Below are 13,875 nucleotides of genomic sequence, written 5' to 3'. Positions count from 1 at the left end.
TAAAGACAAGGAATTGGAAACCATCATGTTATGTTTGGAGATCTTTACGCAAGTCAAGTCAGTGTTGCTGGAGTGGGGAGGGTGCAGCTAGAGGGCTGGATACATGTGAGAGAGCATAGGCTTTATTCCTTAGGTAGCTATTGTCCAGTGACAGAGTTAAGAGGGATAATAGGCATTCACATTTGGAGCCTCTGCAGGATGGAGCACCCCTGGACAGGAAGACCTTCTTTGTATAGAAGGTAGTCTGGAGACCTTAAGACCTGAAGCTCCCTTTAGGAAGATCTGTAGCTGCCTGGGGAGAGGAAGGAAGTAGTGGTACAGAGAAATGGATGGATTTGGCATTTAAGGCTTGGTTGATTAGAGAAGAGGAGAGGGAAGAAGCAGGAGTCACCCATGAGCAGGGCTCTGCATTTTCTATTTGGGTCTCTGCTCCTGTCCTGCCTCTTGGGGAGGATTTTTCTGACCTCTGGCTCAAACTTGCTCTGTAGCACTTGGCTCTATTCATACCATCCTTCTTTATATTGTTCTTAAGTTTATTCTGCTTTCCTTAATAAAGGGAAGCTCTTAAAAGGCAGGGGCTGCAATGCAATTTTTGACATTCAGTTTTTCTATGCATAGTAGTACTGGACCTTTAAGAAATTTCTTTCACTTTTTCCCGATTTTCATCTAAGAGAGGAACAATTAAACACAAATGTGAAATGGAAAGTGTCCTCCATCAGAGGAATATATTCATTACTAGTGAGTCTAAATGGATGTTTAGAAAATCAAGTATACATCAGAGTTATCCCAAAGAAATGTAGGAGTTTAGAATTTCAGAAGAATAGGCTAGATTTTTTTGTTTTAGAAACAACTTACTTGTAAGGGCTTCTCTGGTGGCTGGGCTGTGGCTTGATTATCCAATATGTCCCCTTTGAGGTAGAATTGCACTGAATGTTTTGTGTCTGTGATTCTACAAGCAGGTCCAGAGTCCAGTGCCCGGTGTGAGCTGTCACCTGTCAATGCCTCCCACCCTGTCCAGGCCTTGTTGGAGACTTTCAGCGTCCTGTCGGGCTGTGCCAGCAGAGGCACCACCAGGCTGCCGCAGGAAGTGCACATCCTGAACCTTTGCACTGCTGAGAAGGGGCCTGGCCAGACACAGAAAGAGGTAGGTGTGGGTGTGAGCCTTCAGCCCTTACCCTCTGCGTCTGCAAAGGTGCTTTTCTGAAGAAAGAGTTCTTTTCCTCTCTTCTGGACTCAACAAGGATTCTTATGTAAGAACACAAGACGGAGCAAGAATAAAAATAATGCATCATTCTCTGGCCTGGGCAACTTTAAGACCAGAGATCGCTTAGCTTTCCCATGATTGTGAGAAAACAAGGGGCCATTTCTCTGTCGTTGTCAAGTGTCTTCCCCACATTACCCTTTGTCTTCTTTCCTTGCTTTGTCTTATGAGCCTGTTACTCCTGCAGGGTGTCAGGGGAAATGGGATCACTCTGACATAGGATGGTAATATTTGTGCTTCCATGAAAATCCTCTATGGTAGCGCTGTGTTGCTATCCACACAGATTCTTGAAGATGGTGGTGGTCTTGGTAGTGATAGTGAGGGTGATGGTATAAGCTCACATTGCTCAGTATTTGTCTGAGCTCAACACTGTTGAGTCACTTATATACTGCCTCATGAGGTCCTGTCATTTTACAGGTGATAAAACAGCTGCAGAGATAACTCAGTTGCTGAAGATGATCACTATTAGAAAGAAATGAACTCTTTCCTTTAACTCAAACAATGGCCTAGATGGTGAGCGAATGGTCATGATGCTTCTTTAAGAGGGTAGATTTTCCGACGAAATAATACACAGTTGTCATTCTTTGTTTGTTTTTTTTTTTTTCTTCAGTGTGTCACAAATGTTAATCACTCAGACATTTTTTGAGGGAGAAAGCAAGCACAGTGAATCCTGATCATGGTGAAGTGTGGGAGAACTATTGCAGAATGAAATTTATCTTTTAGTTTTCTCCTGGTCAAGAAGATAAATTTGCAGAACCATTTGTTTATGTGCCTCCACCACCCTGTCTTTTAGGGAGAGTAGGGAAGGAGAGGCATGAGGCATCCAGAAGGGAAAGCAAATAGAGTTTAATCTCATGAAAGTGTGCAGAGTTGGCTCATTTCAAAGACAGATCATCTAACCTTTCTAACTCCACTGGAAATTATTGTTAATACTCTTGGTTGCTTGCCGTTGTTGCTGCAACACGTATTTCAGGTCAGATTTCTTTATCCCCATAATGTATCTTTAATTTTTAACTTGTCGGGGAGAGTTTGTGGTGGGAGGGAAGGGAGGAGAGGAGGAAATGCAGTTCCTGCGAGGCGTTGCTGACTCCAACAATTCTTCAGCAGCAATAATTACTCATTTTATATGTGCTTCTCTCAGAGGAGCTGAGAAGGAAAAGAAAGTCCAGGCTGTTACAGAAGCAGCATCAGCCCCAAATTCTTGATGTTAAATTGTGCGGCACTGTTGTTGACTCTGAAAATAAATTTAATAAGACTACTGGGGGAAAAGAGAAATACCTCAAGCAAGGATAGCCGAACTCTCCCACACTGGAACTCAGCTTAGGACATGGCAGTACTATAGATGTATAAAATGTGCTGGCATCAAGGGATATAATGTGTTTGGGGAGAAGAGAAGAAAGAAGGCCTATGGAGGAAGTCTCAGCTTTGTTTGAAAGCCTGAACGTTGTTCTTCAGTATCTGCATAATATATGTACACTTTGGGATTAGTGATTCAAAGGCATTTCTGAGAATAGGCACCTAAGGGAAATTGCGCTGTTTCCTTTTTGGGGATATTTGAGGATTAGATGGTTGTAAGCTCGGTCTTGTTTGAAAAGATGATTGGGATAATTGATGTTCGGAAATTCCATCTGGCTCTGATGTGCTCTCATACTGTAGAACTCAAAGTACTTTGCATATGCAGAGTAAATGTGGAGGGTGACATCAGACAAGAAGAGAATAAGGGAGAGTTTGGTGGTGAATGGCAAGGTGGTGCTAGGAAAGTGTTGCATTCACCTGACTCCCTCCGTCCATTGAGTATGTAGACGCAGTCCTGTAGTCATGCAAATAACTTTGAAAAATCAGTTGAGTTATGGAAACCAGTGATTCTACTCCTACGTATAGTTCCCACGAGAAAAAAATAGCATAGATCCCACACTATAACCTGCCTGTGAATGTTGATATCAGCATTATTCATTATACTCGGAAAACGGAAACAATGTTTATCCTCAGATGAATGGATAAATAATAGTATATCCGTACAGTGGAATGTTATTTGACAGTGAAAAGGAAGAGAGACCTGATATGTGCTGTAATATGGATGAACCTTAAAAATATTATGCTAAGTAAAAGATGGGCATAGCTAACTGTATATATAATTTCATTTATTTAGAATAGCCAGAATACACAGATTTATAGAGACAGAAAGGAGATGAGTGTTTGCTTAGGACTAAATGGGGGAAAGGAGGAAGTAGGAGGTGACTGCTAATGGTTATAGGTTTTTGGGGTGGGGGTTAAAAGTATTCTAAAATTAAATTGTGGTAATGATTGCACAGTCGGATGAATATACTAAAAAGTGTTAAATTGTGAAGTGGTGATTTGATGTGATATGAATTATATCTTTTTTTCTCATTGACTTTATTGGTACATTTTAGGTATACAGTACCATTACATTCGTCATTGGGATCTTGTACCTTTATATGACAGGTGTTGGTTCTCATTTTTCCCCCTGTCCCTGCCCTCGCTTCACCCCCTTTTCCCTTCCCTATTTACAGATACTTTATTTCCATTTTCTCATATTTTTTTTCTTTTCCCTTATTTCCTTTCCCCAGGATACTAAAAAAAAAAAAAAATCATTAGACCTGCCAATATTATAATTAGTCTGTAAAGTTTACCTTCGCTCAGCTCGCTTTTAAAAAAATACCAAAATTGCTTCCTCCTACAACCTAAGCTCACCTAACTCTTTGTTATTCTTAATGGATAACTTGATTTTTTTAGATAGGCCATTATATGAGCTATGTTAGAAATGACAGCTGATCTGTTTGGGGATGGGTATTGGCGAGAGGGCCTGGGTCAACCTTTTTGCAGCAACTACCAGGTAGTTAAGGTAGATATTTTTCAAGATGAAATAAGTAACATTGCTTACAAATTAGCAGCAGAATTACCATGCTGACTGCAAGCCACACTTGACCTTGACTCTGATGATTGCTGTTGTTATTTTTCATGTCATCCTATGTGAAGGAGTTACTAAATCAGCCCCATTTCCCCTTGGCTTGTCGATGGTGTAGGATCTGTGATAAATTCTCCTTTCTCCCATATTAAACTCCTACCTCCCAGGTGCCTTAAGGTCCTGCAGCTGAGGAGAAGTTTCTTGTTTTCCTGAGTAGAGGAGATGACAGAGCCTACCTAGAGGGAGTAACTGCAGCAGGTGGATAAGATTTGGGGAAATAGTTATGCTTAAGTTGGACAAATGATTGTATTGGCTGGAAGAGGATTTGTACCAGAAACTCACTTGTTGCAGCCATGTCTGGAAGCCCTCCATACCAAAGCACCGCTCTCCCACGGGCCTGTCTGCTGGGTTCTCATCAGGATAGCAAGACCTAGAGTTGTGTTTTTCATGTGAAACCACACCTCTCATTTGTAATCATTGGTTTTGGAAACAACAGCCCTGGAAGTGAACAGGAAATTAGAAAAAGACTCTCTGGCAGAGGAGGGCAGAAGAGGGTAAATAGCCCTGATAGATGGGATTTGTCTTTTAGAATGAATAAAGTGCTATAAAAACAAGCTCCCAGTGCCCTTTGCTTGTAGTAAAATATGCCCCTTTCCTTTCTCTGAGCCTCCAGAACCAGTCCCTCCCCTGATCCCTGATCCCTGATCCCTGACAAGGGTTATAGCACCAACAGAGACTTGTTTACAGTAACATGCTTTCATTAGGTTCTGGAATGGCAACAATTTTGTTTCCTATCTTCCAGTTTTTGCTTATGATCTGCTTTTATGTAGTGATCTGTGTCTTTTCTGCTTCCATCCTGTCTAATTGCTTGCTTATTATGAAAAGCTGCTACTAGCCCTTAGCTGTTACACATGTTTATGAAAGATATGAGCATTTGCATTTATGTACTTGTTCTGCCATTAAAGGGGGGACTGTTAATGGGTGTTAACACCTGGCTGAAGGGTGGAGTGAGACTTGGGAGGCTCCACTGACATGGGAAAGGGGACAGTTTTAATAACTTTACCCATCAGAGAGACTATGCCTTCCATTATTTTATATGCTTGCTTCTCTGCTTCATCCCAGAAGATGATTTGGGATGGGTTCCAACAACAGACATACCAACAGTGTAAGCAGAAGTACAAAATGAGAACCAAAGAAAAAAGGAGAGTGTAGTTTGTTGGCTGTGTGGGTTAATGTGGTTGCTGTGAGTTTGAAATTTGGCTCCAAGCTTCTTGGCAGGCATGGCTAAATGGGATGTGTGGTTAATCACACATGTGGCTCTAAATCACTTTGACTTTACCTTCTCTGAGAACCGTGGCATGAACTTGTTCCTTTCTTGGTTCTTTTGAGGACAGGAAAAGACCACAATTAGGAGAAAGAAAAGGAAATAAGTACATCTAAAATGTTAGCTGTTCTGCTTGCCTTTTTTTAGCAGCTTCTTTATTCTCTATTATGGTGGAGATTACATGCCTGTTGTGGGCGGTCTCCTTGCTGGGCACTTGCATTACTTCTGCCTGTCCTCACCAACCTGAACAGAAGGTCACACTGTTTTAGCAGAAGAGGACATTGCACTACGGGAGGTGGTGAGTCACCGAGCCAGCCCCTGAGTGGTGTATGTTGATGCTGTAGTTCATGTGTTTTTCCATACCTAGATGTGGCATTCTTTTACTTTGTTCCAGACTGCAAACCTGCTCACTGAGCCAGATCAGCTCTGTTAGTTAGCTGAGCCAGCAGGTTTCAGGGGAGGGTTTGCGTTTTATGCATAGCTCAAAACTTGCCACAGTTCTTTCCAATCCTTAGTGTCCTTTTCTATTCCCCTGGAATATTTTGTGAGAGTATTAAGGTTGGTCTGTGTGTGGCAGTGTCTCTTTTTTCCTTTCTTTGGTTTAGGATTATCATACCAAATGTCAGTAATTATAAAATGCAGGGCTGAGCTCAAGAGCCATTGATCTCTATTTGGCTGCTGATCTCTACACTAAATGCCACTGCGAAGGGGATGTTTGTCTATTTTCGTAGTTAATGAGCTCTATAATGCTTTCAGCAGCCTTCAAATAACTCACCTGTTCTCTGCCTACAATTCAGTACTTCTTTTCACCAAACTTGCTTCAACTGTGGAAGGGAGAATTGGTTCCTTGAGAGATTTCCTGCGGAGAAAGAAGTGTATTGGGTCTTGGCCATCTGATTTAACATCTCTGCTCTAAGAATTGTGGTAGTTTGGGTGATATCTGCCTGTTCACCCATCTACCTCACCTTCCTACTTACTCATCTGTCCATCTATAGTCTTTCCTCCTGTTTCTAATGGATATTAACATTAACAGATAATCAGCTTTTCTTTCTTTTTCTCCCTCGGTTATCAAAACAGAGAAAATGCTCAGAGAGGGAGGCAGTGGGTGTGTATCTTGCCTGTACCCATCACCACTGAAAGAAATGATGTTCAGTTTCAAGGATGGCTTTTTAGAAAGTACATACAGAAAAAAACAAACATCAAATAAACACTAGGGAGCTAGCTACATTTCTTTGTCTGGGGCATTTTTTTCCTGTGCTGTTTATTCATGAATGACTTCCTGATGTTAGTCTTGGGATATACCCGGGGGTGGGGGGAACCAAACCCCAGTGCTAATTGTTTTCTGACATCAAGTGTCAAAAGTAAATTCCTCAAACATAGACACTGAATATGGGTAAAACTCAGTTTTTAAACAAGCACCTTTCGTATAGAAGCTCTGCCTGATGTTTGTTTGAAAGAAGGTTGTACTGGAAATCAACCCAGGGTGACCATTTTGATCATCTCTGAGCTGACCTTTTTGTCACAGACCTCCTTGGATACACTGAATTTCCAAAAGATCTCTCTCTCCCAGTCTCCCTTCTCCCACCCGCTTTGTTCTCTCCTTCCCTCCTCTCATCCATTGAGTATTCCTATAGAAAGGAGTTCATTCCCTTCAAAGGCAGCTGTGTCTCTCACATAGGATCAGAGAACCTAAATGAATTGGACACCCACATCATTTACCTGAAGACACTGTAGGCTCTCTAATGATGATGCCCTGCTGGGCAGTGTGAAGGGGTCAGTCCAGGTCTGCATAGAGGAATAGGGTGGAACAGATTGTTTCAGCAGAGACCAGCAAGACAGGTTGTTGCAAAGTAGTTGCAGCAGAGGACAATGCAAGCTGCGGTTGGGACTGGCCATACCAGTCCAAATGATTTCTGACATGCTGGGGGAGATGTGTGACCTGAAATTACATCTAACTCAAATAAGAATTCTCCAAAAACCCAGCTTAAAATTTTAGAAAAAGCAAAGTCAGAAATTAAATGTTAGTAAACACCAGGATTAGCAAACAAACAAGGACCTGGACTAAGTCAACAATGTTCCTGGTTGCTACATCACATCAGCCGTGTTAATGACAATAGGAGGATCCCGGTGCTATAAACCACAGCCCTAGGAAGCCACAGCCCTTGGGCCCACTGTGGGGATTGAGCCTGTTTGGACTCTACCATTAAGCATGAGGCAATGCTGGGTTATGTTCTATGCTGGCTAGAGTCTGCCAGATTGAAAAAGCCTCTTTTATTATCGCTTCTTCCTTGGGATGGAGAAGAGATTGCCCTGACCCCTTTTAAAATTTGTTCAGCAGCAGCATTTCCCAACCAGCAGAGTGTTTTGTCTTCTTAGAGGTGAGGGTTACAACCCTGACCCACACTGCTGTTGTCATGGCAATTGCTCTGGACTTTCTTAATTTCCTGAAAATCTTGTTAAAAAATATTTCTATAAGAACACCCTCCATATTTGAAAATATGACTTTTTTGCTCCTAGAATTTTTTTTTTTGGAGAGTATAAAAACAGCCAAAGTAAGGAACAGTTCTACAAATCTGAGACCCAGATGTGCCAATTGGGCAAAGGCCCAGTTTGTGTGTGCACAGAATATACAGTTATCCAACTTGTGTTTCTTGTTTCCAGTGCTTATCTGCTGTTTTGACATTTTGTTTGAGAATAAAAGGAAATTTAACTGCTAATATCTCTAACTTGAACATTCATATTCTGCAGAAATATTTGTTACCTTCCATTCTTCCTTCCACTGTGTTTCTTAAATATTTCTGTGCAAATTAACATTTTAACTATTTTACTTTTCTTCCTCTCAGGACAAAGGCTATGTGTAAACCTAAGGGTTTTTAAGCTCTTCCTTTTTCTGGCCCATCCTTCTTGGTTTCAGGATGCTGTGTTACCTGGTTTTCCTTTTCCTTTTCCACCTGTTTTTTCTTCTAGTGGTGCTGGGATCCAGTCCAGGAATGTCTACTACTGAACTATATCTGTTTAGCCTTTTTAGTTTTTATTTTGAGACAGGGTCTCACTAAGTTACCCAAGCTGGCCTCAAACTCAAGTTCCTCTTTTCTCAGCCTCCTGAGTAGCTGGTATTACAGGTGCCACCATGCCTGGCTCTCCACAGTTCCTGATTGAAGCATAGTCATTGGCCTTCCTCTTTCCTCTGTCTGCTCTCTCCAAGGTGGCTTTTCTGTTCTTAGGGTTCCATTTGTCCCCTCCTGCCTATGACTCTCAGAACATTCTGTGGCTTCTCCAGTCAGGCATGGGACTGGCTATCAGGATGGTCCAGATGCAGGATTAATCTCAGCTTTGTCACTTCTCAAGCATGTGGCCCCCAGTGCATGACTTAATTCTGTAAGTCCCAGCTTCCTCGCCTATAAGATGGAGATGGTAGGGAGTTTGCTGACTCTTGAGAGATGTCTCTGTAGTTAGGGCTGGCACATGTGCACAGTAAATAATCAAATGCTCGTTAATGATGCTTCTTACTGTCTTTAAAGTAGGATCCAAGGAATTTCCTAAGCCACTTCTCCTTACTCCACTGGCTTTTCAGGCAGTTTCCATGTCCTATCAGTGTTACCTTTACCATCCTTCTTCAGAAGAGTTTTGTACCATTGAGGATTTATCCATTTTCTTCAAACTCTGTATTTGATATCACCAAGTTTTATTGCCATTTCCTCTGCAGTTTCCCCTGAATTTCTCTCTTCCTCTCTATCCTGCAACACAACCTTAACCCATCTTCTGGGACTAGCATCTTCAACTTAGGTCCTGATTCTTTCCATTTTGCTCCACCTCATAAACAAAACTTCTCTGAATACCACTCGCATAATTCATTCACAGACCTGTTGATGAGCTATTTGCTAAGAACCTATTGTATGCCACTCTGCTAGTATTACTCACCTTTATGTTTTTAGCACCTGTATTGGGATTAGAGGAGAATAAATTTAATGTAGTTTGGCAAATAATATGACTAATAGATTAACCATATTTCGCAGAATCTGAACAAAGGGAGTGATAATTCTACCCGGAGGTGAAGGAAGGATTTCCAGAAGACAGAGCGGTTAGGGGAGGACTTGGAGCTGGAGGCCTCAGTATCCAGAGAGAAGAACAGAATGCAAGTGTGAGGAAAGTTCTCCCGTGTACACAGTGTGGTTAATTTACAGATAGAGTGGCAAACTGTCGTCATTGGACCAAGTCCTGCTTGCTGCCTGTTTCGGTTGTTTAAATAGCTTTATTGAGATACCATTTATACACCATAAATTTCACCTGTTCAAGTATACAAGTCAATGGCTTTTAGTATTTATAGAGGTGGGCAGCAAGTACCATAATCAAATTTTACAATGTTTTCTTTACCCCTGAAAAGAAACTTCGTACTTGTTAACAGTTACTCCCCTATTTTCTGTTTGCCCCCTGCCTGCTCCAAGGCAACTGCTGATCTACTTTGTTTCTGGATTTCCATATTCTGCACTTTCATATAAATGGAATCGTGCAATATGTGCTCTTCGGTGATAGGCTTAGCATAATTTATTGAGATTCGTTTCGGTTGAAGCATGTATCCATTATTTCATTCCTTCTTACTCTTGACTAGTATTCTATTGTATGGTTGTGCAATGTTCCCTTTATCCACTTATCAGCCTGATTGCTGTTTTTGTAAATAAAGTTTGATTAGGATGAAACCACACCCATTTGTTGATATGTTATCTGTGGCTGCCTGTTTACTACAGTGGCAAAGTTCAATACTGTGAATACAAAGCCTTTAAATATTTACTATTTGGCCTTTTGCAGAAAGAAATTGCTAACCCCTGAGATAGAGGATGGACAATGGTGGGTGGGGGTGGGTTGGGATTTAGAAGAGGAAGATGAAACTGGAAAGTTCCACATAAGTAAGGATTTGGACTCACTCCTGTGGATCAGTGTTTGTCAGAGTGTGTGTGGTATGTGAAGTCCCTCAGATGCTTAAGAGTCCAGATTCTAGGACCTCACCCCTGGGTGCCATGGCGTGCACCTGTAATCCTTGCTATTCAAGAAGCTGAGGCAGGAGGATTCCTTGAACCTAGGAGTTTGAGATCTGGGCAACCTAGTGAGACCATCTTTTTCCCCCCTAAACTTCTATCTTAACTCTCCCAGGACTTGTTTGGTAGAAACCTTCATTTAAGTCTTACCTCTTCAGCAGCTCTCTGTTTTGAGACAAGGTCCCCCTGTGTAGTGTAGGCTGGTCGTGAACTCACTATGTAGCTGAAGCTGGCCCCAAGCTCACTATGGTTCCCATTGTGGTAATAGGTATGTTTCACCTTACCTGGCCTCATCACCCCCTTTTTCTGATACCTTTACCCTGTGTGCCTGTTTTAAACATTGCTCTAAATTCTCCACTAACCCTTACCACACTCTGAACCTTCCCAGAGCACAGAGTTCAGTTTTTCTTATATTCTTTGCTGCTGAATCATGTGCATAATTCTGTGCACCCAGCTGGTAAGTGGACTTGTTAAGGACAGGAACTGGGTGTTGGGCCTTTTTTGCATTAGGCAAATTGCGTTCTAACACAGCTGGAGGACATTGGCTCTTTAAAGTATAACTGTAGGTTTCTTAAACTGCTCTCCTTTTCCACATTGCATCTTTATTTGATTTGCATTATATCAGTGGATGTGGTGTTTGGTCCCTGTTCCCTCCATTTCGTATTACTGCTTTGATATTTTTTTCCCTAATTAGATCTCTTTATTCATCTTATGGCTTACTCTAAACTCTGCAGATCTGTTTCAGTCTTTCCCCAGCACATGTCTGAATCTTTGTTACATTCTTCTTTACTCTTAGGGATTTTAGTCATTTGCTAGTAAACTAGTTAGTCTTTTCCTCAGCTGGGTAAAGAGCTATAAATGGTTTTTGACTTTGTGTTGCCCCCTCGGGTAGCTCATTTGATCTGAGCCGGGTTTGAAGTTGGGCCATTGGGAATGATGTGTCCTCAAGTTGTAGGAGGTGACTCTGAGTCAATTCTTAATATTGCTGGAATTAATTAACTTTGATTCCTCCAATTGAAAGAGAGCATTTTACTCTACTGCGTATTATTAAATACCTAATAACTTGATTTTTTTGAAATTTTGTTTTCTTGCTCAGTGAATACTTAAAATATCCCTGCCTGTATAGTAATTTGTTCCTTGTTTAATGTGGCTCTTTCCTTTGTTTACTCTGGACTCAAGTCTTTGTAGCTTGTTTTCTAAGTCCGCTCAGGAGTTGCTGGTCATTGGATTTGGCAGCCTCTTCAAGCTTTACCCACCACAACCCTACAGGAAGTTGTGTGTCGGCCAGAAGAGTCTGTTTATTTAGAGCATGGTGTCCAGCAGAAGAAAGCCGTTTACGAGGGCCTGGTCTTAAAGACACAGGACTCTGACTGTTTGGAGGACCTGCTGCCTGGCCTCCGTTGCACTCATGTGCCCTGGATTTTCTTCCCTGCCTGTCAGGGCACCTCAATTAACTATAGGCAGTTTGAAGATGTCTTTCCCTGAGCTCCTTGAACTTGTCTCAAAGGCTAAAATAGCAAAATCCCAGATAGTAGGGAGCCCTTTTAAACTCAAGAGTAGGAGTTTTTGAAAGATAAATTGACTTTTACAAATTTATTATCAGATTGTTTTAGTAATCTGATAGGATTTTGACAAAACTGTTAACATGGCTATAACTTTCAGTTCCTAGGAATGATTCTTTGTAGGATCCAAGACTCCCATCAATAATGTTTTCTAGTTAGAGCATTTTCCACCTGAACCATAGGACAAAGCCAGCTTTAGGATCCAAGATCACAGCCATAGCCTGATTCTTTTTTTTGTTTTTGTTTTTTTTTGAGACAGGGTCTCACTATGTAGTTGAGACTGATCTGGAACTCACTTTGTAGCCCAGGCTGGACTCGAACTCACAGCAATCCTCCTGCCTTAGCCTCCCGAGTGCTGGGATTACAGGCATGTGCCACCATACCCAGCTCATAGCCTGATTCATGCCTGGAGCTCAAATATCCCATTGTGCCCACAACATCTAATTTCTATTTGTTGGTACCGGTGTACACACAGCCGATTCTTTTTAAATTTGCTGCAGAAAGTTGGTGATGAGGTTCTGTGTGCCTAGCACTGGGCTTGCCACAGGATCACCATCAGTACCTGGGTACTGATTTAAATGGAAATTGCATTGATGTCTTAAGAGGCAAGCCCCTTCTTGCCCTAAGTATGACCTTGCTCTCAGGAACTACATACCCAGGTGCCTCAGGGAGAGGAGCAAAGAGATAACTGCAACTGTTAGTGGAGTGATAAATGACAGAGGAGAATGCGGTGTCCCGCTCCTCAGCTCTAGATGTGTTTCTGGGGTCTTACAGGGGTCTACACCTGAACTTTTCTGTGTGACAAAGTTAAATTGAGACTTCTGCTTCAGAATAGTGCTGCAAGAGCATTGACTTTCTTGAAACCTTAGGTAAATTTTATACTTAATGAAACTCAAAACAACACATTTTCTCTTCTCAACCTTAAGTAGATATATGTGTAAGCAATGACTTCCTTGGGACCCAGCAGTTTCCAGTGATAAAGGAGATGTCTGAGTTGGAGAGAACCAAGTTCATGAGGACATGCATGCTTTGGTATGAGACATGGCCTATCAGTTGTCTGTTTTGTTTACCAGTTCAAATTTAGGGGTCTTTCAAAAATCAAAGGCAAATGAAGGGCTTAATTTCCTATGATGACGTATTTTGCCTCTGTCATCCATCCCCGTCAGGCTTTTAGCTGCCAATGACTCCCTTACATTATTTTCATCTGGTGCTGTGGGTGGGGTGGGGTGGGGTGTGAGGACACACCTCGGCCTCTTCCCTGCCCAGAGTTCTTTCTGCTGAGCCCAGCATCTCTGAAAGGGTTTGGCCTGACTCTCTCTTGCTGTGTGTTGTTAGTGCACGTGTTGCTGTTTATTTTTGTTTCCTGCTTAAATAAGGTTTAAAGATTCTGCTCTTTTTTTTCTCTTATCTCCACTGTTGTTAAGATAGTGAGAATCTAAATGAAATGGTAATAGGATGATTGTGAACAAGTATGTTTCCTGAAAGAACCTTTCTTGCTCATTTTTAATGCTGTTAAAGATCTAATTCCCAGTGTTTTAGATGGAAGCTGTTCAAATTTCCCAAATCATAAAATCTTTCAAAGCCTTCTCCAAGTTACTTTTTCTTGATTCAGTTCTCCTCCTACTTGTATTAAAAAACCAAACCAAACCAAACCAAACCAATGTATTTCCAAGTAGGGAAATGACTTATGTTTATTAGACAACAGAATGATAATAGACCCTTGAGTTGCTGTGAGTTTTTTGGATGTGTTTTGCAGCAATGTGCAAGGG

The 13,875-nt window shown here is 41.6% G+C and overlaps 1 protein-coding gene across 3 annotated transcripts in view; it reads left to right on the top strand.

Moving 5' to 3' along the window:
* Positions 1-13,875, top strand: part of Tgfbr3 (transforming growth factor beta receptor 3) — a 187,517-nt gene that overhangs the window by 73,289 nt on the left and 100,353 nt on the right. For 2 of the 3 annotated variants that reach the window (XM_010644935.3, XM_019210787.2), the window contains exon 3: positions 957-1,144. In XM_010644935.3, the coding sequence (XP_010643237.1) occupies positions 957-1,144 (188 nt within the window). The remainder of the gene's footprint in view (positions 1-956; positions 1,145-13,875) is intronic. The other variant, XM_010644936.3, reaches the window with a different exon arrangement.

The sequence above is a fragment of the Fukomys damarensis genome, unplaced genomic scaffold (genome assembly GCF_012274545.1).
Source record: "Fukomys damarensis isolate Sample0158 unplaced genomic scaffold, DMR_v1.0_HiC HiC_scaffold_33, whole genome shotgun sequence".
Lineage (NCBI taxonomy): Eukaryota > Metazoa > Chordata > Mammalia > Rodentia > Bathyergidae > Fukomys > Fukomys damarensis.
The sequence above is the reverse complement of the archived record's forward strand: the minus strand, read 5'-3'. Positions and strand labels throughout refer to the sequence as shown.